This window comes from Aspergillus bombycis (assembly GCF_001792695.1).
Source record: "Aspergillus bombycis strain NRRL26010 chromosome Unknown contig00065, whole genome shotgun sequence".
Classification (NCBI taxonomy): Eukaryota; Fungi; Ascomycota; class Eurotiomycetes; order Eurotiales; family Aspergillaceae; genus Aspergillus; species Aspergillus bombycis.
This window is the reverse complement of record NW_019170067.1, coordinates 23,005-48,567: the sequence shown is the minus strand read 5'-3', so window position 1 is coordinate 48,567 and position 25,563 is coordinate 23,005. Positions and strand designations below refer to the sequence as shown.

Below are 25,563 nucleotides of genomic sequence, written 5' to 3'. Positions count from 1 at the left end.
ATAATGATAGCGTGAGATACTGCGTTTGAATTGAGATATACTCTTCTCGAGTGGAAATCAATGTGATCGCCTGTTCCGTTGACTATGCCGTGTTACTGCTGCGGATTACTATCTACGATATCACTAAACGCAGAATCAGGATACCAGAGGTTGTTGTTCCTTGAAGGCTGCGAGGGACCCTGAACTTGCTGGTCCCACAGATGCTATCGACGGGTCAGATCTAAGTACTATAGAGATGAGATCCGGCTTCATTGAGCTTACCCAGTCGAGATTAGAAGGGGCATCAAGCATCCCTTCGATCACGTCCAATGATGTGAAAGGAGGTTCTGCAATATCCAGCCTAGGTATCTCGCTTGACGTAGCAACGGAGTACGATACGTTTGCCGCACTCAAGTTCTCATACGATGGAGGTGGAGCTAAAAATGACATGAGCTGGAGTCGTGAAAGTACTCCGTAAATAGATATCCTTACCGGCGTGCATACCAACCGGTCGGTCATCTGGGTTGCCAGCTGCCAGTCGTATAATCGGTTGTGTTGTGCTCAAAACACCTTTCTTAACCCTGCAAAGCATAATTGTCAACGCAGCATATGCCTTCTGTGCATCTGTCGATCGTCGGCGACTTTGCTCAAAAATTCGATGGGACATCTCTAAGCTAGTTAGAAGGTCTTCACGTCCTTTGATAACGACCGTTACATCGCTGTTCATTATCGGGTCCGCCGGAGGGTCATAGGACAACTCTAGACAGATGATCATCGCAGCAAGCAGATAGTCAGCATTCTGGAGTGAATTTGGAAACTGCCTGTCGCGATACAGGATTCCTCCAGGCTGGGTTTCATGGTGCAGGTCTGCTTGATGACGGAGTATCTCCTTGGATGCACTCATGCAAACCCATCTCGAATATGCGTACCGGAGATTACTGTGGACTTCACCTAAGTAACGTCGGTGGAGCACGCAGCGAGCTTTTTGATACAATAACTCCAATGTGTACCGCCGGAGAATCAGGTCCGATGGGTCTGCGAATGATTGATCCACTGGCCGTATTCGAAAGTTAAAAGGAACAAGGCCATAGACTTCCTCCAACCGACGGTCAATCTCAAGAATTTCGTCGTAGGTCACGGGTTCCCGCGAATATGCAAGGTCAGAGATTTTACCAAACACAGCCATGATTCTCGATTTCGCTCGAGTATAGGATGCAGTAGTGAGCTCGGACTCCGGTCGCGATAGTGGCAGATGCGTGGTACCTTCGCTGAAGTCTTCATCGCATATATTGCGCGGTAACTCGACATCATCTTGCCAATCCTGTATCGTACGTGGCAGACCAACTTGAAACGAGATCAAGGTGTCTAGCTGACGCATAGTTGCCCAAACACGTCTCCTCATTTCGCCTTCATAAGCGGAGATGCTGGGAAAGTGCCGCGGATCACGATGATATCCCGTCCGCATCGCTAGCCTAATAGTGATTCCAAGGAGGAAGGAAACGCTGACTTGGGCATCATTGCTTCGATGAAACTCTCCTAAGGTATAATAGAAAAGTGCCTCGACCTTATACTTTCCAGGCTGCGTGTAATTTGACTGGACAAGGCACTGTGCGGCTCGCTTCCTGAAGGTACTAATGATGTCCCCAGAGTCCTCTAAGTAGACCGGTAAGGGCTCCCCTAGACGTTGTTGAATCGTAACTGACAGAGTGAGGATAGCGTACAAAAATGCTAGCCACGAGAGAGACACAGTCTGTGGTATTGACCAGAATAGATTATACTGCGAACAAGATTATTAAGTGTTCGCAGCCACTATTTTTCCGGATAGGGGTTCATACCTCTTTTTGAAATGTGGGAAAATGAATGGTGGCTATGAATTTGTTAGTCATATTAATGAGGTTCAGACACTAAGAGAGATCTAAGTACATACTTAACACGGGTTCTTTGCTATTGATGAATTGTGCTATAAGTCGATCTGTCACCGGCCTTGGCGGAATGTCAACTAGTAAGTCTTCTTTGCTCACTGCTTTATTCAATCCTAATAGAAGAGTCGGTGATGGTGTGTTGAGGGGATCGCCTTCAAGCGCTTCGTCATCTGAGATACCATTGCCTTCTTGCAAGTATTCACGAACGCCGTTGATCTGCGAGTGTCCAGTTAGAAGATAAATATCTGAGGGGGAAATAACAATGGAGACGTTGAAGTTCACTGACTTCCTCGAGTATAGCAGTCCAGTGAGCACCGTCAATATAGCTCGTTCCAGTATTTTCCACTACCAGCTTACTAGACGGGTCCAGAGGAGGCTCCTTAGGCTCGGAATCCGTGCTAGAAGAAGGCGTCCTTGAGGTTACTCCGGCGTCAGTTCCCCGGCTCGTAGATGACTTTTTATGTTCCTCTGGCCTATGAACGTCATGGTTTTCTGCCAGACTCTTTTTCTGGGTCAATGATAGGATCAAATTCTCGAGATGCTGCAGGCGGTCCTGAACAAGAGTTGGGCTCGTTCGGCTATGCGAAGCCCTCCCACGAGGACCCCGACCGACAAAGGTGCAGGAGAGGGCTTCACCTCTCTTCTTGCAGTTCGTGCACGGGTATGTACGGCAGCACTTGAGTCTGAGCCGAGCCATTAATAATAGGTAATCAAGTTTTTCTTGGTGTGCTGGGTTGAGGGCTTACTTTCGGCTTCTGCAGGCTGTACAAGATAGCTGGACTCTAGTTCTCTTTTTCTCGGTTGATGACAATGAGGTTGTGCAAGTGTCTCTAGAAGTGAAATCTGTCATATCTGTAATATGTAGTATATGATGTCCCGATCTTCCGAAAGTTGATTGGGAAGCCTAAGCTACTGGAGATAGAGATCGAGGAAGAAGACATGTTGGGTATGTACGTTCGTACTAGGACGTGACTTCGGTCTCCGTTCGTTATCTCCGTCGCTTCCCAGTTCAGCCAGATAAATATATATCGCCACCACGAAAGGTATGGGTTCATTATGTTTTTTGAAGATGTTCTGAACTATATATATCTACTAACAATAAACGGGAGAGTCTCACTCTTGAAGCTTGCGAAATATTTTCGGTACTATCCTTTTGCGTACACTACAGTGACACTGTCTTCGGCCGCCGGCACCGGCGATACCCACTCCAGGCTAATTACTATATATTACTAGTTACTATAGTAACTTCCTGTTCGATCAACTACACTATCCATGTTTAGGCATTACCCAGTCCAGGTACATGGTATGTATGGCGTAAGTAGCATGCTTTTATGCTCCTGGGAAGCAGGCGATTGATTTACTGGCCAAGTCGAGGGCAGGTTTGACATGTGTGGTCCACCTCCACAACGTCGACCCTGATCTCGACTTATATTCTCCCAACATCGCAGGATTCAGAACCCTGGAGGATGATGCAGGTGTCAGCATGATCTAGAGGCGTGGCAAGACACGATTATGGGTTGTCGGAACCGAGGCATCGTCTTCGGCCGACTAGAGAAATTAGCCATTAGCAATGGCTGTTATACGGCCCAGGATCTGAGCCTATGAGAACTTCGCTAACTCAGGCCCCACGTCGTGGATTAATTAATGCAATGTGATATCAGTGTTACGCGCTGCGATATATTATGTGCTGCAATTTCCAAGACTCGTCGGGGTGGTTTCGCGGATTCTTATAGGGTGGGCCTGGAAAAGGATTCCACCGACGTTGAACTGTTGGCTGTTCTGGTCCCTCTTCAGCAGATTTCCTGCTGGTCACACATGCCAATCCCTAGAGAATTTTCATACATTTTCGCGCATTCATAGTGCGGATTGTCAGCTTGTGCTCGTCGCTGGTGGGTCGGCAGATAGAGACTGAGAGGTTAACGGTTTTGACTCGTACTGTGTACTAGATAACTATATATAGCTTCGCTGCACAAACCTCCACTAAAGCGTCGCCATTGTTCATCCTTGCTATGCTAGTTGCTTATTTAGGCTCTTCGACGGTTATCTAGCGCGTGGTTCTCTGCACCTGGATGCACCATTTGTACCGAGATTCCGAGTATAGTATGGCACGAACCAGTTATTCTGACACTCCAGAGGGGTGCAGTAAGCAACTGGACAGGAGACCTTCTTGCGGTATCTCATATCTTCGGACAGAGTACAGTATTTCAACCTCCCGGTGTATGATCATGATGTTCCAACGTTTTGCTCATCTTTATCGCTGTTCTACCCAGAGGAGGTGGAAGATCATCTGTATATACTGCGAGCGCCTCGTGGACTGTAACCTTTGGCACTACTAGTACTTACCACCATCAGGCATCAAAAATGACGTCAGGCCCTTGAGAGGAGTCGCTTACTATAGTGAGGGTACTGTCGTTTTGATGGCACCTGCACACGTCACGTTGCTTGTAGTCGTATGTTATACGCAAGCTTTCTACTACCAGTATATTACGGCCCAGTGCACTGATTAAGTTACTCTTGTGCTGACTGTACTAAAACTTTCCCCGAGTTGGAGTGATAAACATGTTTGTATCGAAACTCGGGATTGCAAGCGCTGTGATCAGACATTTCAGGGGGAGGACTGACCCAAGCCACAACTGGGGGGACGAGGTAGACATTGTACAACTGCGACATATCAGCGGCACACCATGATTGGTCTCACTCGTCGTCCAAGTTACGATCCTGTCACCTGTGTTTTCTGTCGATCTGACAGGGGACTGATGGTAACTGTGGTACATTTTTGTCACCTGATGGCCCTTCAGCCATGTTCCAGAGCTAGCCAGAGGGTCTTCGTTCTGCAAGCCAGGGAACAACCAACAGGCTTCTTCGTATCCAAGGGGTCTTGCAAAGAGTGCGAGAAGCTGCTGGAGATAACATCGGCCTAGCAATGGCAGGCACTTTGTCACTGATACTTTATCAGTTCTGGCACCCCAGAGGACTAGTACTATACACATATATTAGCGGTAAGGATAAGCACAATAGATAAGTTAACTAACTTTTCGAAAGATTTCTAAGGAATCCGTGTGCTCACTGGGTCGCAACAAACTAGGTTGAGTTGTGCTAACAGTTTTGGTAGAAATCGATGACTCCAAGCAATACTATGCTCTCCATGACAGCGATATGCTAGGTCAACACTGTGTGGTAGCATATAGATATCTGTAAAACAACTAACGGTATTGTGAGAGTTGTGGGAGTGGCGCTTGGTATAAATGGCTCTGTTATCGTCGTGCATTATATATTAAACACCATATTTTCCAAATACTCTGCCAATTAGGCAATATTGACGCGACCATTTTGACCAAATTTGTCTGGATTTCCAGGAAGTGGGTAAGCACAATTAAATATCCGAGTAGTAAACGAACGAGAAAGATTGAAGAATAGAAACAGATTTGGAATAACTTGGATCCACTTGAATCTTTTTTTTTCTTAACCACTCTCTGCCCCTCTCTCACCTACTAATAGTATTATTCAGGATTGTCTGCAAAGGGTGGATCGGTGTTGCCTTGCACAACAGGGGTCTTTACCAGCGAGAAGCATCAGATGTCTCCACCATCAGGCAAGTCATTGCAACCTGACCGGTTGTATTAGCAATTTGCAGTGTGCCCACGCAGATTTCGCTTTTTCTTCTCTTCTTTTCTCTCCCCCTCTTTTTTAGTTTTTAATTATTTTTTTTCTTCCGCCCACTTACTTATAGTTCCAAAACACATTTCCAAGAAGCTTCTACCATCAACATAACATGGTGGCGGTGGTGGCACGCCGGCGTTATGTTGTTTTACCTGACTGTAGAAAAGAACAAGTACAGGTAACTCAACCACCATTAATTGGTACTCCCTGCAAAGTATGCAGTAGTGTAATCATTGTTCCTGCAGGGATTAAAAAAAAGAAAAAAAGAAAAGAAAAAAAAGAAACTCCTTCAAGCAACGCGGGGTAAGTGAGGCGATATGAATGGCTGAAACCACGAATTCTGCAGACTGACTGATAAAAATCATCTAAATCCACTTGACGCTCCCGTGATTCCAACGTGACATTGAATGTTCTTCTGATATATTTATATATCTTTGCCATTTCTTTTTCCTTTTTCACGAGCTGTATACTTTAAGCCTCCTTCGTTTAATTATCTGATTTTTTTTTTAAATGATCACTGGGCATAATACAGCCTGGTTCTTTACCATATCACCCTCGTCAATTGCCAAACATGCCTTTCATCGAGTGCTCCTCCCCACCCATCAAAATGGGCAACCCCCGAATTGACGCTGCTTCCCAGGGAAAATTGCTGCCTACTATCATCGACGAGCTGGCTCGCGATGAGCCCAATGGTCTCTGGATAGAATACCCTACCTCCCCAACGGATTTTGACTCTGGATATAGCCAGATTACTTATGCCGAACTTGCAAATGCTGTGAACGGTGTTGCCAATTGTATTACCAGTGCTTTGGGAAGAGACAATACAGGAGAGTCACTGGCCTGGTTAGCGCCCAATAGTCCCTTGTGCTCTATCACGCTTATTGCGGCCATGAAAGCTGGCTTCAAGGTGTGCAAGTCATAGACATGTATATAAAGCCGTGCCCTTGTCGCTGATCACTGAGAGCTCTAGTTGTGTTTGATATCAGAAAGAAATACAGTGGCTCAGAATCACAAGCTATTAGAGGACATCGAATGTTCTATCATAATCACGACAAATGCGGTCTTTCCACAGGTTCGAGCCACTTTGCGTGGAAAACAGATCTCCGTTATAGAGCTGCCTCTATTTGAGCAGCTCCTACATGAGCACCAAAGAAGATATGAGTATAATAAGGAACTGAAGTTCCTGTACTACGAGACCGCTTTTATCATCCACAACCCGTGTTGCACAGGTAAGTTGTCAAAAAGCCATAGTGAAGCTAAGGATGCATCAGCTGATTGACCCTAGGATCTCCGAAGCCCATGTTACTATCCCACAGTTTCATCGCAAATGTAGCACGTAGTGTTGGGCTCTCTGCTCCAGAAGGCTATGAAACCCAGAGCTCCATGCTTGGGAACAATAGATGCCTTCTGCTTTGTCCTCTGAGTGATGTAAGTGTAGTAGCTATACACTCTTTCCGCAGGATGCTGCTGACAGCTATCAAGCCGGCTGGCGTACACTTCGGTGTTTTAAATGCTATCTTTAATAACACAACAGTTATCCTGCCACTCCCTGAGGTGCCTCAAACAGGCCGAAGTTTGACGCAGACGCTCCGACATATTGACGCAGCTTGGGCAGTTCTAGCTCCATCAACCTTAGAAGCCATGTCAAATGATCCGTCGTCCCTAGAGGAAGTTGCGAGTCGTCTCGAATGCCTTGTATTTGCAGGGGGTGGTCTTGCTAAAAGATATGGCGACTTGATCGCTTCCAAGATCAAACTTATGCCCTCGCCACATTCACCTGAAACAGGGCAGCTTCCCACGATATATCGACATGAACATGATTTCAGATACGATTGGAATTACTTTCGGTTCCACCCTGCTGTGGGTGCAAGATTTATCCCGAAGTCTGCGGGAGTACATGAGCTCGTATTCAATAGAACGCCTGCCGCCGAGCTGTATCTGCCGATTTTGGCCAACTCATACGAATTTCTGACGCAAGATTTATACGCCAAGCACCCAACTATACCCGACACATGGACTCATGCACCGCAAGTGATACCTTTGATTCATGGAGAAAAGTCAGAGCCTATCGACTTCAACAGAAATGTATGTAGCTTTTCAGATATCTCAGCTACTCTCGAGCAGGTTCCTGGAGGTTAATGAAACTTAGCGACTGCAATTTTCAGCTTCCTGAACCACTACATATCGGGAGTCCCTTAAATGGCTCTAAATTTACTCGTATACCCGTAGTTCAGAAGTAGGAGTCTGTCACTTCTCCTCCACCCGTACGATGTTTAGATAAGAATCATCGAGAACCATAACAGAAAGAAAGGCCAGAAGATTTCATTCAGCCGACCTGACCTCGGCCTTCATCGCAACCTTTCCGCCAGGAGCAATAATTTGCACTGTTCCTACACCAGATCCCTCTTCCTCATCGAGCACAATCTGGTACTCGTCCTCTGCGTATAACGGACTCGTCGCCCGGTACGTAATGCTCTCCGGGAGCATCGAAGCAGGGTCGTCCTTGTTTGGTCGTGTATCTCTCCAGAGATCCAAGATCGAGATCAAATTAAGCGGGCCATGGACGACGATGTCCCTATGTCCCTCCATCTGCTGGGCCCATGGAGTCGAATAGTGTATCTTGTGAGGGTTAAAGGTCAACGCCGAAAACCGGAACAGAGTGACGGCTGTCTGTCTCAAGGTACGGGTGTGAGTCTTGGTTGTTGAGACAGTTGACGAAGAGGCTGGTGCCGAGGGTAATGGTGCCGGGTCACTTGTTGTAGATGATACAGATGGCACGGCTAGTGCTTTACGGAAGACCCAGTTCCTGGTAGACTATTAACCTCTAAAGACCATGGGGACATACTGGTAACAGCGTAAGATGGAAACTTACCGGCGATCAATAACCGCCACGCCATGTTCGTTGCGAAACTCCTTCTCTACGCCCACTACGATCATCTCCTCTCCCGTCTTACGTACAATCTTGGGCTCGGCACTGAGCACTTTCGTAGTTTCCTGGACCTCTTGTCCCACGCGCAATGGGTTAGGGCTCCCATCTGCGGCACGCGGCCAATGCACCTCGCCACCTGCCCACATGCGCCGGGTGAATGGAGTCTCCGGATTGTAGGAGACGTCGGTACCGTCGGCACCTAGTTCACTTTCCAGAAATGCGGGAGTGAAGTAAACTAGATGATAACCTGGCGGGAGGGGCGTGCCAGCAGGCAATGAGGTTGAGGTATGGCTCAGCGATGGGGTGTCAGGGTATAGAGATGGACGGTTCAAGGTGAGTGACAAGAGCTGTAGCTGATTGGCGTCACAAAATTGTGAGCGAGTTTGCGGCCCCAGGGACTGAAAGCGCGACAAGAATGATGCTGCAATGGATGAGGCGGAGAAATCGGCCACTGAATATCGACCATGATGTACTGAGAAGCGACGGAGCGAAGAGCACCCTCGAAACAGGTTCTGGTTGGAATGTCTGGCCCACTGTACAGCGGAAGAGAGTGACATCATGAGTTCACACGGCTGGTAGAGTCTTGACTTTGCTCAATCTCACATTTACTGGCTGTTTGAGAAGGTGGTTGAAAGCTCAATTGAGTTACTTGGGGGAAGCATCTCGAGAGTTGGTTGAGGGGTTTCCGAAACTCGGGGTAATGGGTCGGTCTCGGAATCCTAAACAGAGATGTTTCCGAGGTACTAACTATCTTCGGCAATTGTCACTGGATGGGAAAGTAAAATCATCGAAGCCTCGGCGACTTTTTCTTTCGCCGGCACGAATTCGAAGTTGCAAAGGTGAGAGAACCAGACACATTCGGGGGATTTCGGTTTTAGCCGATCTACCTCTCGGTCTCCTCCACCTAAACCTTTAGACCCAACTTCATCTGATGACAATTCCTCCTCTGCTTTGCGGTTCGCTGCTTTCCGGTAGTTTGCATATCTACCTAGTAGCTTTCTGGGAAATGTGCTTGCAAAACTAAGAAACACCTAGGCTTCGCCATGCTTGAGCCTTTCTAGCGACCCTTCAACGTGGTCATTTTCGGTGAAAACGCATAGATGGTGGTCACAAAGACACGATCCGAGCTGGCGACATGGTCAAAGCTGGAGCGAACAATCGGAACAATCTGGGAATTGTTGGCTACATTTCGTATAGTGGAGCAATCCCACTTACTCTTGAAATGCTAACATAGCCGTTTGTCTTCCCCCTTACTATGCATAACCCGGTTTATAGAGCGGCATAGTGTAAGGTTGAAGATTTTGTTGGGCTCAGGTATGTCAGACTGGAAAGGTGTGATCGATAGCGTTGCCAGTTAGTGACCAACAGTGACAGCATGTCATGGATCCTGAGGGTATAGGGTCTTCATCTTCTTCACGTTTTACCCCCTTCCCTCTCTGCCCATGTGTGGTCAATAAACGCCAATCAGATGTCCTAGCACATGTTGCAAGGAACAGTCCAAAGCCAACAATCTGTCTGCAAAATCCCATGCATTGTCGAAACATAGCGTATGTACATCTTCATAGGCCTCTGGATCAAACCTATAACGGATTAGAAATATATACACATACAAGATCATCAGGTCCACCTTGCAACGTGACAAGCAAGTGTCACATGGCTGCTGATCAAAATGCATAGCTTACACGGAGCATTCTCGATCTCCTTTTACTCGATAAGATGTATCTCTTAGTCGAGGCGCCACCATATCAGAAGGCTTGCAATGTGGCGGATCAAACTCGGTCTAGGCCAGCGGCAAGTCGCCAGCCCCTTGATAAAAAGGGGCACCATGTGTCTTATCTGTGCTATTCGAGTTTCTTCGACTGAACGCTACTGCAGCACAGGAACGCCTCTCAGCAACACCAACATACTGACCCCTTACATCAGGTCTGCAGCAATAGAAAGCAACAGTAGCATCATATTGAGAGGAACGATGACATCGCCGCTCATGTGCAAGTCCTTGCACAAGCTGCTACTAATAAGCAAGGAGAGCTGCAACATTCCTGAAGCTGGATCGATTTAGATTCTGGACCTGACTCCATTCCATGTTCATGAGAGAAGCTTGGTGGGCCCCCTATTGTTACCTCGCCAATCGCTACTTGGGCAATTGTCACATATCTAGGTTTAGGCATCAACATTTTACGATGCTCACTCTGGAAGTTACATGGTGCCTCTGCTGCATCATGGACGCCACTCGACAGTCCTTCCGGGTAGCGAAGGAGTATATATGTAACGACGTCGGCTGATCGACCCTGGCACTGAGGAAGGGTAGGATTCAATGGACTAATAATCAAGGATCCCAATAACCACAGGAGTGTAAGAATACCGCTCATTGAGTTTGACTCATCTTCTTCTGCCATTTGTTTCTTTGTTTACTCTGTCCTCCGGCTCCCTGATCTTCTTTCCGCTACCCAATTCAACACTCGTGGCAATTGTAATGGCAGACACTGAACAGGGTTACGACCCAAATGTACAGGCCAAGGAGACTGGACATGTCCATACACTGGAGTTACTATCTACCGATGCAGAATTGAAGGGTTCCAAATTTCAGAGAGGCATCGCGGTATTTGGTCGAGTATTCGCTCAAGTGTCTGGAGTGGAGGCTCGAGGAATTGAACGCGTAGCAGATGATGAGCGCCAGCCTCCGGCACCCAATACCTACACCCGCATCTTTCTTTTGTGGCTAAGCTCTGCGTTGACTGGGAACAACATTATTGTGGGACTGTACGGTCCATCTTTATATGGGCTTGATTGGAACCAGGCCACCATATGTGCCACTTTGGGGGTTATACTAGGAAGTATGTGTGTAGGGTATATGAGTACCTGGGGTCCCAAAAGTGGGAATCGAACCTTGGTAAGAAATATCAAGACGATGATCATGGGCTTTATAGTTAATTTTGCACTCAGGTCGTGACTCGATACTTCCTTGGATACTACCTCAGCAAGGCTTGCTGTCTACTCAATATCCTCACCATGCTAGGATATGGAATGGTGAACTGTATTCTCGGGGGCCAGGTCATCTATACAGTGTCTGGAGGCCGTACAGCTGTTCCTGTTGGCATAATTGTAGTATCAATTCTGACTTGGTTCATCGCCACTCTTGGTGTGCACCTTTTCCAGTTCTATACTAGGTAACCAAACGCCCTATCCATAGATAGTTCCGGCCTCCACTGCCTTTATTTATAGTCTTCCAACTGACATCCAGACATAGATACGCCTGGATCATTCAAATCCTAACGTTGGCCATCATGGTCGGCTCTGCTGGGCCAAGCTTTATCACCTCACCTTTCCTTTCCCCAGATATCTCTAGAGCGACCGCCTCTGATCGGCTTTCGTTTTTCTCTCTTTGCTTCGCCTCAGCCGTTACCTGGGCCCCTTCGAGCGCGGACTACTTCGTCTACTTCCCAACAGCAACCAAATCATGGCGAATGTTTCTTGCCGGTAGCACAGGCATGGGCCTGGCAATGGCTTTAACAACACTCCTAGGCATTGGCCTAGCAACAGGGATTGACACGAATCAAGCTTGGATCGAGGCCTCCCTTGCCTCCCCAGGGAGTCTGCTCGCGGCGTCCTTCAGCAACCTGCACGGCTTTGGCCGCTTTTGCGCCGTCATCCTCCTCCTCGGCACTGTCTCCAACAATATTCCATGCACATACTCAGCGGGTCTCAACCTCCAAATGCTGGGCAGCTACGGCCCACGCATCCCGCGGCCTCTCCTGACTACATTAGAAGTCGTAATCTACACCGTCTGCGCAATTGTCGCTCGCGAGTATCTTCGTGAGATCATGGAGAATTTTCTCCCGCTTATGTCTTACTGGATTGTGGCATGGCTGGCAGTTTGTCTAGAAGAGGCGTGGATTTTTCGCCGAGGTCACAACTATGACTGGACGATTTGGGATAATCCACATCGTTTGCCGATGGGCCTTGCTGCCGGGGCCAGCTTTGTATTCGGGCTTTTGGGTGCCGTCCTTGGAATGGTAAGTGCTTTTGTCATACGCAACAAGTCCTATACTGCCATGCTAGACTATAACATATATGAGTATATACAGTCACTAACGTATCATTCCAGTCCCAGTCATACTTTGTCGGACCGATTGCCAAAGCCTTGCCTCAGAATTGTGATCTGGGTATGTGGCTTGCATTTGGCTTTACTGCGGTGGTGTACCCAGCTTTTCGACATGTCGAGTTACATATTATAGGACGGTGACAGTTTTGGCAGCATATAGCATAGTATAACATGAACTGGGAATAATACTGTTCGGACGCTAATGATATCACAAAATACATGTACGGCTCAGACCCGAGGCAATCTAATGCGGCGAATGGGCAGGGTATCGACGCCAGATAGTTCACTGCATACATATACCCAAAAGCCTAACGAAGAATATATATTGTATAGATCGTCATAACATAGGAGAAACCACTACAGCTTCACCTGTCCACCCTGCAATCGGCTCCAGTCATTCTGCTCAAAAGGCACGTACTTGTCCCCTTGGAGCCAGTACAGCTTGTCCGAAGTACTGACTAGCGACGGGTCTACGCCTTCGGTCCGCAGTACATGCTTTTGCTGCTTGTTGTTTCCTGTTCCCTGCATTTCTGGCGCGAGACGGAGGAAAAGTGGAACTGCGAAGCGAGGTAGATTCTTTAGGGCGTGGGCTGCAAGACTGCTCAGTGTCTCTTGGGTGGGGGGAATAAGCACCGATGGGTCGGTGGCCTGGTGCTGTTGTTGCAGAATCATGGCGGCACAGCCGGCACGTCCGTCGTGATTAGGCAGCGCAACCCCATAGACGTTAGCTTCATGCACATCTGGGTGTGCTCCTAATACCTCGGCTACTTCACTTGTGGACACATTTTCACTCTTCCACCGGAAGGTATCGCCGAGTCTGTCGTTGAAGTACCATCTGCCTTCAGTGTCCCACCGCACCATGTCGCCAGTGCGGAAGTACGCATCGCCCTTTCGCAGCACGTCACGAACAATCTTGCTTTCGGTAGCCTTGGAGTTCTTAAAATATCCCTGGAAATTCTCTACAGGATCAGCCGCATTGATGGCATACAGCAGCTCACCGGGCTCGCCTCGTGGCACCGCCTTACAGAAACCCGTCTTAGGGTCCCGCCAGGTTGCTGTGATTCGTGATCAACCTGAACAACGGTCAGGCCGCCTCCTAGAATTAGCCTACTAAGCGAGCCGTTTCGCCCGATTGCTCCTGCTGTGAAGTCGTTAGAAGAGAGATTCCAGGACCCGCTGGTGCCTTCAGTTGCCGAATAAAACTCAGCAACCGTGGTGACGTTGAAACGCTCTTTGAAGCGGCCCCAGATATCAGGTCGCAAGCCGTTTCCGAACACTGCGCGCACATTATGTTTCTTGTCCAAGTCCTCTCCAGTAACAGCATCGATCTCAGGCGGAACGGCCATCAAGTACCGCAGGGTTTCACCCACGTACTGTACAATCGTTGCTTGGTTCTCTCGCGCTTCTCGCCAGAAGTTTCTAGCGGAGAACTTGCGACCGATGATCAGGGTTGATCCGCTCATCAAGCAAGTTACGAACCCCAGGATCGAAGCGGATGAGTGGTAAAGCGGCATGCACTATATTGATATCAGTCTATTGCGGAAAAAAGGGCAGTTAAAACTTTTGCAAGTTAGGGTGAAGCATACTGTGAAGAAACGATCGTTCTTAGCCAACCCCAACCAATGGGTGACAAATATGCCGCCGGACCAGCACTTCCTCCAGCTGACAATAGCGGGTTTCGGGAGGCCGGTAGTACCGCTTGTGTATATAAGCAAAGCCAAATCACGGAGGACAGGGCCATTTCGGACGCTGTCATCTTCGCGCGTGGCCTCCATCTGCATGATTTGGGATTCCACTTCGGGTGTGAAAAAGACCACATCGACCGACCCACCACCTTCACGGAACTCCGGTGAGCCCAGCATCTCCATCTGCTCAGGCGTAAATTGCTGGCGGATTTCCTCGTCAACCACCAATAATCTAGCGGTTGATGTTCTGACGCAGTGTGTCAGGGGTTTCCCTGACAAGTTATAGTTGATGAATGCGGGCACGGCACCGATACTCCAGAGTCCTAGAAGGAGGAATGCAAAGGTTGAAGAATTCATAAAATCCATCGCTACGATTTCCTTAGGCTTGATTCCGTGAACTTTCTTCAGCCAGGCGCCATACCGCAACGCCATGACGTAGGTTTCATGAAAGGTCCAGGCACGGCCCTTGTAGACAATGAATTGGTTGTTCTTGGTCGCCGGAGCCAGGGCATGCTGTTCCAGTACATAGAAGAGGTTTAGATGGTCACGACGCTCTGCCAAGCGAGACTTAAAAATGGACTTGATCAAGCCCCCGATTAATGTCACATCATAGAACAGTGAGTATTTCGCATTCAGGTATGCGAGTGTGGTGGCGAGAGCAGGCGTAGCGATAGAAAGGGGCATATCTGAAATCCCCAGTATATGGTCAGTGGTCATCATCGATGACAGGTGCTTTGTTCATCCTTGGCACTCCGGGTGGGAATTCAAGGAACGTACCAGGTAAAGGGATAGGCATCTTGGGGAGTTCTAGAAGGGATCTGCTAGGGACACGCGCTTTACGCGAGTTGAAGTTCAAATGGTCGGGGTTATGAAACGAGAGGAAGGGTAGAAGGGTAGAAGGTCCAACGAGTACAGAAATTGTGTTTAAATGGACGACGTCTCCATGGTCAATGGGTTTTGGTGTTGGAGTGAGGGCGATTGGAGTTGCCTCGGCTTGCTCGTATGGGTCCGGCTCTCTCGGAAACGGGGGGCCAAGATTAAATTTATCTTCTGATCCACTTTTTCTCGTCTGTTCCACTTGGGTTCGTAGAGTTTAAAGTAAAAAATAACAAGAACAAGAAGTTGGAGTTTCTCATATTTATTTAGTTTGCCTTGAATGTGATCATGCATGTCACATGCTCATCTGCCAAGGGAAAACGAATCAAATATATTTAATACTTATCGGATTTAGACAAAACCATAAGTCTGAAGGCTCGGACCTCGAGGCGCTTCCATACCACTCACATCATTACATTTATTTCTTCCGGATTACGGGGACTTCTTCATACCCGTCCTCCATAAAAGAGCTTAACACTTCTAACCCCTCCTCCAACACGTGGGTTTCTTGGACCACTCCGATCCGGACGTAGCCCTTGAAGTCTTCTCCCTCCCCGAAACACTGACTTCCTGGGACAAACATGATGCCAGTCCGCTCCAGAAGCATTTCACAAAAGGCGACATCATCAATGGGTTTCCCCATTTTACTGAATCGCACGAATGCTGTCGTGCCTGCGCGTGGTTTGACCCACTCACAGGCCCACCGATGAGATTCAATGAAATTTTCAAGGATCGCCAGATTCGTTTTCGCCAATTGGATATTCCGCTTCAAGAGATTGTGGATGCAGCTTGCATCCAGGGCATAGCTCGCAATGGCATCGTCCAATTGGCCCACCGAGATGGTAGTATAGTGCCGCGCAGAAGCGCATGTCTCAATAACAGACCGATCACGAGAGGCAATCCACCCCACACGAATGCCTGCTAAGCTATACGCTTTGGACATTGAACCAGTCACAATTGTGCGTTCGTATCCTAGAGAAAGGAGCGATGATGGAAAGTCAGGTTCCATAGGAGTAATAGAATGGAAGATAGGCCGATAGACTTCATCAGCATGAACAAAGATTGACGAGCTGCGCGCAATTTCTACGATCTCTTCCAGCGTAGCCTGAGGAATGACAGCCCCAGTAGGGTTCTGCGGATTACTGTTACCAACACCTTGGGTCAGTCATATTTGGCGGTATAACAGTGTGAAGAGGTCAAATGGAATACTATACTTAAGGATAATCAGCTTAGTGTTGGGACGAATCATCTCTTTTAATTCGTTAAGATCCAATTTCCACCCATCGTTCTCCTTCGATTTCCACAGGCTCACCTCGGCTCCAAGCGATGCTGGGACCGAGTAAAGCTGCTGATATGTGGGGTAATGACAGATGACATGGTCTCCCGGCCCAACCAATGAATAAAGCAAAAGGAAGTTGGCCTGAATAGCGCCCGGCGTAATTAAGACGTTATCGGAAGGTAATGGGGTTGGCGTTTTGACCGAGTAGAGATTGGCCAAGGTCTCTCGAAGCCGTTCAGAACCTCGAATAGCACCATATGTGAGTTTTGTAGAGAGATCCAATGGACTCAGAGATTTGTCCTCGGACAGATCTTGTAGATCCTTCACTGAAATAGAGGCACAACATGTCTCTGCTATGTTGTACTTGGCATGGTGTTCATATTTATCCATCCACTTCCATGATGTTAGCATAAAGAACGTGAGTTCATGCGGGGTTGTGAGGGGAGGGAGGATGTGATGTACATGCCTGCTCCACGGCAAATTCCTTTACTTGGACCATGATAACGATGATGACAGTGATAAGACTTTACAGAAAACCTCACAGAAGATCTAAATGTCTGATATTCGGCCTGTCCCTGGTCTTTTACTTTTTGTTTTGTTTTGTTTTGTTTTTTTGGCTCCTTAAATAGAATTGTGATCGAATTCACTACAGATCACGTGCCCAGCACCCCGGATTTAGCACCGAAGCCCCCATTTTTTGCAGTTAAATCAGTCCGTGAATGCCCCAGGCTGTCAGGCACCAGGTCGGCATGCCCATGCAGGTCCTCCGCCCGCGTCATCGGTGACTTGCGCTACCGTCTCAACCTCTCAACTGCATCTCTCCCTGCATCTCACCACCACTCCTTTTCTGCCTTGCTTTTGCTTCTCTTCAGCCTTGTCTTTTGCGGGAAGTTTCTGCATCTCTCTTGCTTTCTATAGATAGCGCCCACGAACGTCGACCAACAGTATTAATCAATGTCATCTTACCTGCTAATCCCCTCTGTCATTTACTAGTTACTCCGCACTGGTCACTCCGCTTGGTCCGAGACCCAGATTGCGAGTAAGTGAGGCGACTACTGTCCGATCTTCACACACACCGATCACAATGCGATCGAAATTACCAGCGCAGCTCTACCTAGCCACCCTGCTCTCGTTTTCGGTGTCTGCAGCTGTAGCACAGAGCAACTATTCCGACACCCGTGTGATATCTCCGCTTTTCAATGCTTTCGATAAGCGCCCAGACGATTGCCCGCCATGTTTCAACTGCCAATTAGATGCATTTCAATGTGCTCAATTTGCTTCCTGCGATAATCTGTCCGGCAAGTGCGTATGTCCGCCGGGGTTTGCTGGTGAGGACTGCTCGAAGCCGACTTGCGGGTCGTTGGCCGATGGCAATGAGAGGACCCCGCGGACAGATAAGTACTGCAACTGCAAAGATGGCTGGGGCGGAATAAACTGCAATGTCTGTCAGAGTGATGACGTTTGCAATGCCATGATGCCTGAAGGCCAAGGGGGTGTCTGTTATAGCCAAGGTGTCACGGTCAAGGAAAATTTTCAGATGTGCGATGTGACCAACCGCAAAATCCTCGATCAACTCAAGGAGAAGAAGCCCCAAGTGACGTTTTCCTGTAAGGCGGAGGACAACACCTGTAATTTCCAATTCTGGGTGGACCAGGTGGAATCGTTTTATTGCGGTCTAGATACCTGCAAATGGGACCTAGAAACCACCCACGATCGGAACAGAACTCAATACAAATGCGAAAATATCAGGTGCAAGTGCATTCCAGGCCGCATGCTCTGTGGAGAAGAGGGCTCGATTGACATCGGAGATTTTCTCGACCAGTCCATCCAAGGTCCTGCCTCCTTCACGTCGGTGTCTACCATCGGTGGTAGTGCGAATGACGGCAGCAAGTTCCAGGAACCTGCCATGGATGACTTGATCAAGAGCGTTTTCGGAGACGAAAGTATCTTCCTGAACTGTCAGTCTGGAGAGTGCTTGTACAAAACAGATGTACCTGGATACACGCGTCCCGTGAAACAAATCAATACACCCCTCATCGCTGGAGTTATCGCTGGTTGTGCACTCTTTGTTGTGGCGGTGATCTTGACTGTGTGGTATTTATCGCGCAGATCGTATCGGGGACGTATTCAGTTACCTCTCTCCGATGATTCGGACGACGAGGCCACCAAACTCTTGACGGACCACAAGCCAGCAGCACTGTATTGGGATAATGTGTCTTATTTCTTGAACGGGAAGGAGATTCTTTCTGGTATTCAGGGTGTCTCACAGCCGGGCCAAATTACAGCGATCATGGGGGCTTCAGGTGCGGGGAAAACGACATTCCTTGATATTCTTGCTCGAAAAAACAAGCGGGGCGCAGTCCGCGGTGACTTCTATATCAACGGAGAAAAGGTCAATGACCACGATTTCAGGGGCATGATAGGATTCGTCGATCAGGAAGACACCATGCTCCCCACCCTGACTGTACATGAAACGATCCTAACGAGCGCACTACTGCGGCTTCCCCGGGACATGAGCCGAGCAGCCAAAGAGCAGCGAGTGTTTGAGGTTGAGAAGCAGCTTGGTATCCATCATATCAGGGACCAGTTAATTGGCTCAGAAGAAGGAAAAGGCCGTGGTATCTCTGGCGGCGAGAAGCGTCGAGTGGGGATCGCCTGCGAACTGGTCACTAGCCCTAGCATTCTCTTCCTGGATGAGCCCACTAGCGGACTGGTAAGACTAAAATTATTCCGAATAACGTAATACCCAGTAATGGCTAACATGTTTAAATAGGACGCTTTCAATGCATTCAATGTAGTTGAATGCCTGGTGACTCTAGCGAAGACTTACAATCGGACTGTCATCTTCACTATTCATCAACCACGGTCCAACATTGTTGCTCTGTTCGACCGACTTGTTCTCCTGGCATATGGGAAGACTGTATACTCGGGCCCTTTTTCAACATGCCAGCAGTACTTCGACAATTCGGGATATTCTTGCCCTCCTGGGTTTAATATTGCTGATTACCTCGTGGATCTCACGATGCATGCTAGCGTTACCCGGTCCCATACTGACGAGGTCGTATCCCCGTTGTTAGACGTGCGCTCAGACCCACCCAAAACGGCATCAAGCAGCTTGCGGGCTGTCAAGTCAGTTGCTAGTGCATCAAACGCAAGTATCGAGGACAATTCTAGTAGCACACTGGAGGCAAATCGAAGGCCAAAGAATGGCCGTCGGGTCTCTCTCAAGCAACGCCAAGATAAGCAACTCTATTCTCGGAAGAAAGATCTTGAACGTCCCGCCACCCCAAAAACAGATGAGGAAGATGTAGGTGATGTGACGGAGAACCCTCAGCAATGGTTACGCCTTTCTCGTCAGCCGGGCAATGTTCCGCCACAGATCCTTGATGACCCTGATGAGTTACCTCCAATTGCACCTGGTCAGACCGATCTCGATATCTTGGTTGCGAACTATTCCAGCTCAGACGTTGCTCGTTCCGTAAATGACGAAATCGTAGCAGCCGTTCAACATGCTCATACCGCGAATGGTTCGGCAAACTCAGACATCCTCTCAGGGGCTTCTTCGAGTACACCTAAGAGCTATGCTAGGATCGGCCTGTTCCGGCAGTTTCTCATCCTGTCTCAGCGGACTTGGCGGAACCTGTACCGGAATCCGATGTTAATGCTTACTCATTATGCCATCTCTATTCTGCTTGCCGTGCTGTGCGGATACCTGTTCTATGGATTGACGGACGACATCAAGGGGTTCCAAAATCGTCTGGGTCTTTTCTTTTTCGTTCTCGCCTTGTTCGGATTCAGTACACTCACTAGTCTCACGGTGTTCTCGGCAGAACGACTCCTGTTTGTCCGTGAACGGGCAAATGGCTACTACCACCCTGTTACGTACTTTGCGGCTAAAGTAGTTTTCGATATTGTGCCTCTGCGACTCCTGCCCCCTGTGATAATGGGGGTGATCGTGTATCCCATGACTGGACTGATTCCCGCATGGCCAGAGTTTCTCCGGTTTATCTTAGTACTTGTCCTCTTCAACCTCGCAGCTGCCAACATTTGTCTTTTCATCGGGATCGTCTTCCGCGATGGAGGAGTGGCCAATTTGATTGGCAGTTTGGTGATGCTGTTCAGTCTGCTATTTGCTGGTCTGTTACTCAACCACGATGCAATTCCCAAGTCCGCTTTGTGGCTGCAAACAGTAAGTTTAGTTTATCCTATACATCCTTGAACTTCCTGGAGGGAGGATGCAAAAGCTGACCAAATCCTAGCTGTCCATCTTCCACTACGGCTTTGAGGCCTTGATTGTCAACGAAGTGACGTTCCTCACTTTGATCGACCATAAGTATGGGCTGGATATTGAGGTTCCAGGGGCCTCCATACTGAGCGCTTTCGGGTTCGATACCTTGGCGTTTTGGAAGGATGTTATTGGACTGGGTATAATCTCTGGGGCGTTCATCGTGATTGCCTACGGAGCAATGCATGTTTTCCTCATTGAGAAGCGGTAGTCCCGTAATGAATGCATCACTCCATGCTCGCCTCTTACGCCTCGTCTAATCTACGTTCGGCGAGACTGGCGTTATTCCCGGCCGTTACTGTCTGGTATTGATTGGTGGCCAGATATTTGTATCATGCTCTCATAACCTTTTCTTTTCTTTTTCTCTTCGCGCTCTTTTTATTGGGTTGATTTGTTTTTCTTTTTTATGCTCACCATTTATATCATGTTCATCTAACCCCTGTCTTAATGCCCGCTGAGGGGTATAGACGACTCACCGGAAGTGTATATATGCCTATATGAGGAATGAGAATTACTACTATCACGGCGACCTCAATCAGTCCACGGGTATGAGTAGAAGACGCCAGATGCGGATGGAAGCACGTGTCTCCCCCACGTCATCGTGCGGGCTTTTCATATGAGGGGCAGTTTTGTTAACATGATCCTATTAATATATATATTTATATTGTGTCGATTGGGGCATGTATAATATATATATAATCAGAGCAAATCATCCGGCTACTGCTTGTTGCATGTAGTTGGCAAGTTGCCCATTTTGAAGTCAGTGTTGACGGGGGGGAGACTCCGCTTCTGGTAAGTAGCAAACCGTAAACTGAGGCATCCCACAGCGATATCGCATTCCATTATTAATACCGGTCTTATCGGTAATGGTCCAATTTCTATACCTCCTCTCTACTACTACTAGTAGTATCCTTACAGTACCTATTCTGTACCGTATAGGTGTATGTATGACAGTATGGACATGTACTCCGTAATACTATGATCGATACGTAGTACACCATAGATGTCGTCTCTTATGCTTGGTGTTACCGTACGAGACTAGTGTTGTATTGGTTTCTCCAGACTCTCTCACCGCCCACACCGAGTCCGAAATCCAATCCAATCCAATCGCCTTCTCCAGCGTCGACTTTCCACTTCTCCAATATATCCTCACGTCTTCTGCTACCGGGTGTCTTCCCCTTAAATTTACTCCCTCTGAGTAGCCGATCCTCCTCTCCGACCCCCCGAGAGCGGCTATATCTACCTTCGTCCTTTTCTCTCTCTTTTCCCTTCTCTCCAGCTTCTAAGACACCCCCCCCCCAAGTGCAACCCTCTCGAGTCTGCCCAACATGTCCGGCGAAGCGTGGCTCTACCTGTTGGCGGTGTTGATCAACGCCGTCAACCTGTTTCTGCAGGTGTTCTTCACGATTATGTATAGCGATCTGGAATGGTACGTTGCTATCCCCTCCTTTGCTTGCGGGCATTAAGGTTGGAGGAGCTCCAACCTCTAATAAACCACTAAGCGATTGCGACGAAATGACGGAGCTAACCCGCCTTGCTTTCCCGCAGTGACTACATCAACCCTATTGACCTCTGCAACCGTCTCAACGCCTACATCATCCCCGAAGCTGCCGTCCATGCCTTCCTTACTTTCTTGTTTGTAATCAATGGCTATTGGCTTGCGATCTTGTTGAACCTGCCTCTGTTGGCGTTCAATGCCAAGAAGTACGTCCTCAGCTTCTTATTTCCATAAAATGAATAATAATAAAGGAGCTATGCCTCAATGGCGATACTAACCGGACATTGTACTATTCAGGATTTACGATAATGCGCACCTGTTGGATGCGACCGAGATCTTCCGCAAGCTCAACGTACACAAGAAGGTCAGTTTCTCGGGATTTACGTCATCACTCACTCGGAATGCCAGCTGACGGACTATCAGGAATCTTTCATCAAACTGGGTTTCCACCTTTTGATGTTTTTCTTCTACTTGTACAGCATGATCGTTGCCTTGATCCGCGACGAATCTCATTGAGTTCGTGGCACGATGGAGCTTGCGATGCGCGGTGGCCATGTTGGCCGAAGTATCGCGTGATGCGCTGTTTTGTCTTGCGATAAGTAAGGCTGGATCGAGCATGATAATTCTCTCCGGCGCGGTACCTGGACACGCTCATGTCGCCAAACTGGGCCTGCCCAGTTTATCGATCTCGACGCTCCGCCGGTATGCCGGAGCATGCAACGGAAGATGGACGAAATGTAGGATATGCCTATGACAAGGAATCTGACGACGGGTTGGGGTGATGATCAATCTTTTGGTATAACGACTTAGACTGGGATGGTGAATTGAAGAACTGCATCGCTGCGATGCAGTTTAATTGACATATTTTGCGTGTATTGATTTTACGTTGCGACTGTATTCCTTCTTGATGTCTGATGTGCTGTATATACCACCACTCAAGCAGTGTGCCAATGAAGAGCGTACGATACCCTTGCTGTGCCATTGTAATATAAATCCATCTCCGCATGCCTACCCTTACCCAAAGATCGTGGTATGGGCAGTGTGTCTGGAGAGAGCGCTGGTGGTGTAGAAACGGCAGTGTTCGCAGCGGGACACTCTCGCCGCCCGAAAAATTAGACTCGCCGCCTTTGAAACCTAGATGATCCAACTACCGCCGCGCTTTTGCCCTTCTTGTCTCTAACCTTCCCAGCATAACTGAGAGTTTCCCAATCCCACGTTCGCTGTTGCAGAAACTCAAATAGCTGTGCATCATGGCGTCGCTATTAGGTGCTGGCTACGAGTCGAGCGACGATGAGACCACGCGCCCCCAGACCCAAACTACCGCGCCAACAGCGACCAAGATTGTTGCAGCGCCTGAAGTAAATACAGAGGTTTGGTCCCCGGAATTTCTCATCCTTTCCATTTCGTCCTTTATCCATGTATTCCTTAGCTATTATATAACTCCACCCTCAAACGTTGCTTGTCAGGGTCTTGTGATATCTAACAATTGTACAGGACCAAGCACATATGCAGATGATGCTCGCTAATACGTCCTCCCAAGCTCTGACTTACAACGCAACATACGACGATCTCTCCCGACCGAACCAGGGCCCAGCGAATCCTTTTAAGCCTCATGGTCCCGCGAATGGGCTCAAGCGTAAGAACGTGCCTACGGGATACGCAGAGGAAGCGGCAATCAGCGCAGCCACCTTCGCCGCGCAACACCGCACGTTCCAGAGCTTAGGATACACACGCAACCCCGGGCTACCCGGTCAGTTTGTGGGAGATCTGGACCGAGCGGCACAGTATGGAGGCCGGGATATCGTGCAGATGAAGCCGTCGAAAGAGGTATCGGCAGCCTTGCGAGCTAAGAGACAAAGGAAGGGTGATTCGAGCATTGTCGAGGGTGAAGGCGCTTATCTGGGACCGTGGGCAAAATATGAGGATGATGACCATATGTACGAGGAAACGGAGGCGGCCGAAGACCGGGAGCTCGCCAGTGACGAGGAGTATGTGGAGGAAGAGGAAGAGGAGATCGCCCCGGCTCATATGGCTGCCATGAGCAAGCAAGCGACAGACTACCAAGAGGATTCGTCCAAGGTGGAAACGACCGAGTTCCACGGATCTGAGCAATTCGACTACTTGGGCCGGACGTACATGCACGTACCGCAAGATTTGGATGTCGACCTTAGGAAGGAGGTTGGCAGTGTCAAGAACTTTATCCCGAAGAAACTCATCCACACCTGGAAGTCACATACCAAAGCCATCACATCCCTCCGTTTCTTCCCTCAATCAGGCCATCTCTTACTCTCATCTGCAGCGGACGGCAAGGCCAAGATCTGGGACGCATTCCATTCACGCGAGCTTCTGCGCACTTTCTCCGGCCATTCCAAAGCTATCACCGACACAGATTTCCATTCCACCGGGAAAACGTTCCTCACTGCATCCTACGACCGCCAGATCAAACTCTGGGACACCGAGTATGGCAAGTGCCTTGGTCGTTTCTCTACCGGCAAAACGCCACACGTCGTTCGGTTCAACCCCGGTGCCGAGCACCCCCACGAGTTCCTGGCTGGTATGTCTGACAAGAAGATCGTCCAATTCGATACCCGCTCCGGCGAACTGGTCCAAGAATATGACCACCACCTCGCAGCAATCAATACCATCACCTTCGTTGACGAAAACCGTCGCTTCATCTCCACATCTGACGACAAATCCCTCCGCGCCTGGGAATACGGCATCCCCGTCCCGATCAAGTTCATCGCAGAACCATACATGTTCGCTCTCACACGGGCAGCACCCCATCCAAATGGCAAATACGTCGCCTTCCAATCTGGCGACAATCAGATCGTCGTCTACGGTGCCACGGATAAATTCCGCCAAAACCGAAAGAAGAGCTTCCGCGGCCACAACAACGCTGGTTACGCCATTGACCTCAAGATCTCTCCAGATGGTCAGTTCATCTGCTCCGGCGACAGCGCCGGATACGTATGCTTCTGGGACTGGAAGACCGGGAAAATGTACCACAAAATTATGGCAAGCGGTAAGGAAGGCGGTGCGACAACTTGTCTTGACTGGCATCCTCAAGAGACGAGTAAGGTCGTCACTGGTGGATTGGATGGTGTGATTAGATACTGGGACTAGACTAGAACTGCTTTTTGTCTTCCAACTTTCTGTTTCCTTCTTACTATGGTGAAATTGATACCAAAATGATGGCTATACCTCGTCAACGCCGTTTATATCGTCCTATATTGTATGTACTTAACATATCTTTGTCATGGGCATGGGTGCTTGGAATGTACCAGGAATACCTGGAGACTATACAAATCGGAAACTATAATGGCCAAGTGCAGTAGTATAACGTCCCAG

At 48.6% G+C, this 25,563-nt stretch overlaps 9 protein-coding genes across 9 annotated transcripts; 5 read left to right on the top strand and 4 right to left on the bottom strand.

The window, feature by feature from the left end:
- Nucleotides 1-92: 92 nt before the first annotated feature.
- On the bottom strand, nt 93-2,598 carry ABOM_006858 (putative C6 transcription factor; the record flags this gene model as incomplete). Its single annotated transcript, XM_022533987.1, has 6 exons — nt 93-203; nt 262-416; nt 472-1,756; nt 1,815-1,846; nt 1,907-2,117; nt 2,188-2,598. 6 exons carry the CDS (start codon nt 2,596-2,598, stop codon nt 93-95), a joined length of 2,205 nt encoding a protein of 734 aa, XP_022387480.1.
- A 3,534-nt stretch (nt 2,599-6,132) lies between these two features.
- On the top strand, nt 6,133-7,700 carry ABOM_006857 (uncharacterized protein; the record flags this gene model as incomplete). The annotated part of the gene is made up of 4 exons (XM_022533986.1): nt 6,133-6,468; nt 6,532-6,790; nt 6,847-6,989; nt 7,044-7,700. 4 exons carry the CDS (start codon nt 6,133-6,135, stop codon nt 7,698-7,700), a joined length of 1,395 nt encoding a protein of 464 aa, XP_022387482.1.
- A 183-nt stretch (nt 7,701-7,883) lies between these two features.
- Nucleotides 7,884-9,047, bottom strand: ABOM_006856 (hydroxyacyl-thioester dehydratase HTD2; the record flags this gene model as incomplete). The annotated part of the gene is made up of 2 exons (XM_022533985.1): nt 7,884-8,367; nt 8,434-9,047. 2 exons carry the CDS (start codon nt 9,045-9,047, stop codon nt 7,884-7,886), a joined length of 1,098 nt encoding a protein of 365 aa, XP_022387481.1.
- A 1,916-nt stretch (nt 9,048-10,963) lies between these two features.
- ABOM_006855 (purine-cytosine permease family protein) lies at nt 10,964-12,733 on the top strand (the record flags this gene model as incomplete). Its single annotated transcript, XM_022533984.1, has 4 exons — nt 10,964-11,380; nt 11,434-11,657; nt 11,738-12,503; nt 12,596-12,733. 4 exons carry the CDS (start codon nt 10,964-10,966, stop codon nt 12,731-12,733), a joined length of 1,545 nt encoding a protein of 514 aa, XP_022387484.1.
- A 216-nt stretch (nt 12,734-12,949) lies between these two features.
- Nucleotides 12,950-15,073, bottom strand: ABOM_006854 (putative long-chain fatty acid transporter; the record flags this gene model as incomplete). The annotated part of the gene is made up of 4 exons (XM_022533983.1): nt 12,950-13,647; nt 13,704-14,109; nt 14,179-14,963; nt 15,055-15,073. The coding sequence occupies 4 exons, from the start codon at nt 15,071-15,073 to the stop codon at nt 12,950-12,952; spliced, it is 1,908 nt and encodes a 635-aa protein (XP_022387483.1).
- Nucleotides 15,074-15,571: 498 nt separating this feature from the next.
- Nucleotides 15,572-16,843, bottom strand: ABOM_006853 (putative aspartate aminotransferase; the record flags this gene model as incomplete). The annotated part of the gene is made up of 2 exons (XM_022533982.1): nt 15,572-16,295; nt 16,368-16,843. 2 exons carry the CDS (start codon nt 16,841-16,843, stop codon nt 15,572-15,574), a joined length of 1,200 nt encoding a protein of 399 aa, XP_022387447.1.
- Nucleotides 16,844-17,516: 673 nt separating this feature from the next.
- On the top strand, nt 17,517-20,928 carry ABOM_006852 (putative ATP-dependent permease ADP1; the record flags this gene model as incomplete). Its single annotated transcript, XM_022533981.1, has 3 exons — nt 17,517-19,145; nt 19,206-20,621; nt 20,692-20,928. 3 exons carry the CDS (start codon nt 17,517-17,519, stop codon nt 20,926-20,928), a joined length of 3,282 nt encoding a protein of 1,093 aa, XP_022387485.1.
- Nucleotides 20,929-22,045: 1,117 nt separating this feature from the next.
- On the top strand, nt 22,046-22,731 carry ABOM_006851 (cornichon family protein; the record flags this gene model as incomplete). The annotated part of the gene is made up of 4 exons (XM_022533980.1): nt 22,046-22,146; nt 22,266-22,421; nt 22,513-22,579; nt 22,639-22,731. The coding sequence occupies 4 exons, from the start codon at nt 22,046-22,048 to the stop codon at nt 22,729-22,731; spliced, it is 417 nt and encodes a 138-aa protein (XP_022387487.1).
- Nucleotides 22,732-23,465: 734 nt separating this feature from the next.
- On the top strand, nt 23,466-25,338 carry ABOM_006850 (WD40 repeat domain-containing protein; the record flags this gene model as incomplete). Its single annotated transcript, XM_022533979.1, has 2 exons — nt 23,466-23,633; nt 23,710-25,338. The coding sequence occupies 2 exons, from the start codon at nt 23,466-23,468 to the stop codon at nt 25,336-25,338; spliced, it is 1,797 nt and encodes a 598-aa protein (XP_022387486.1).
- Between the last annotated feature and the right edge of the window lie 225 nt (nt 25,339-25,563).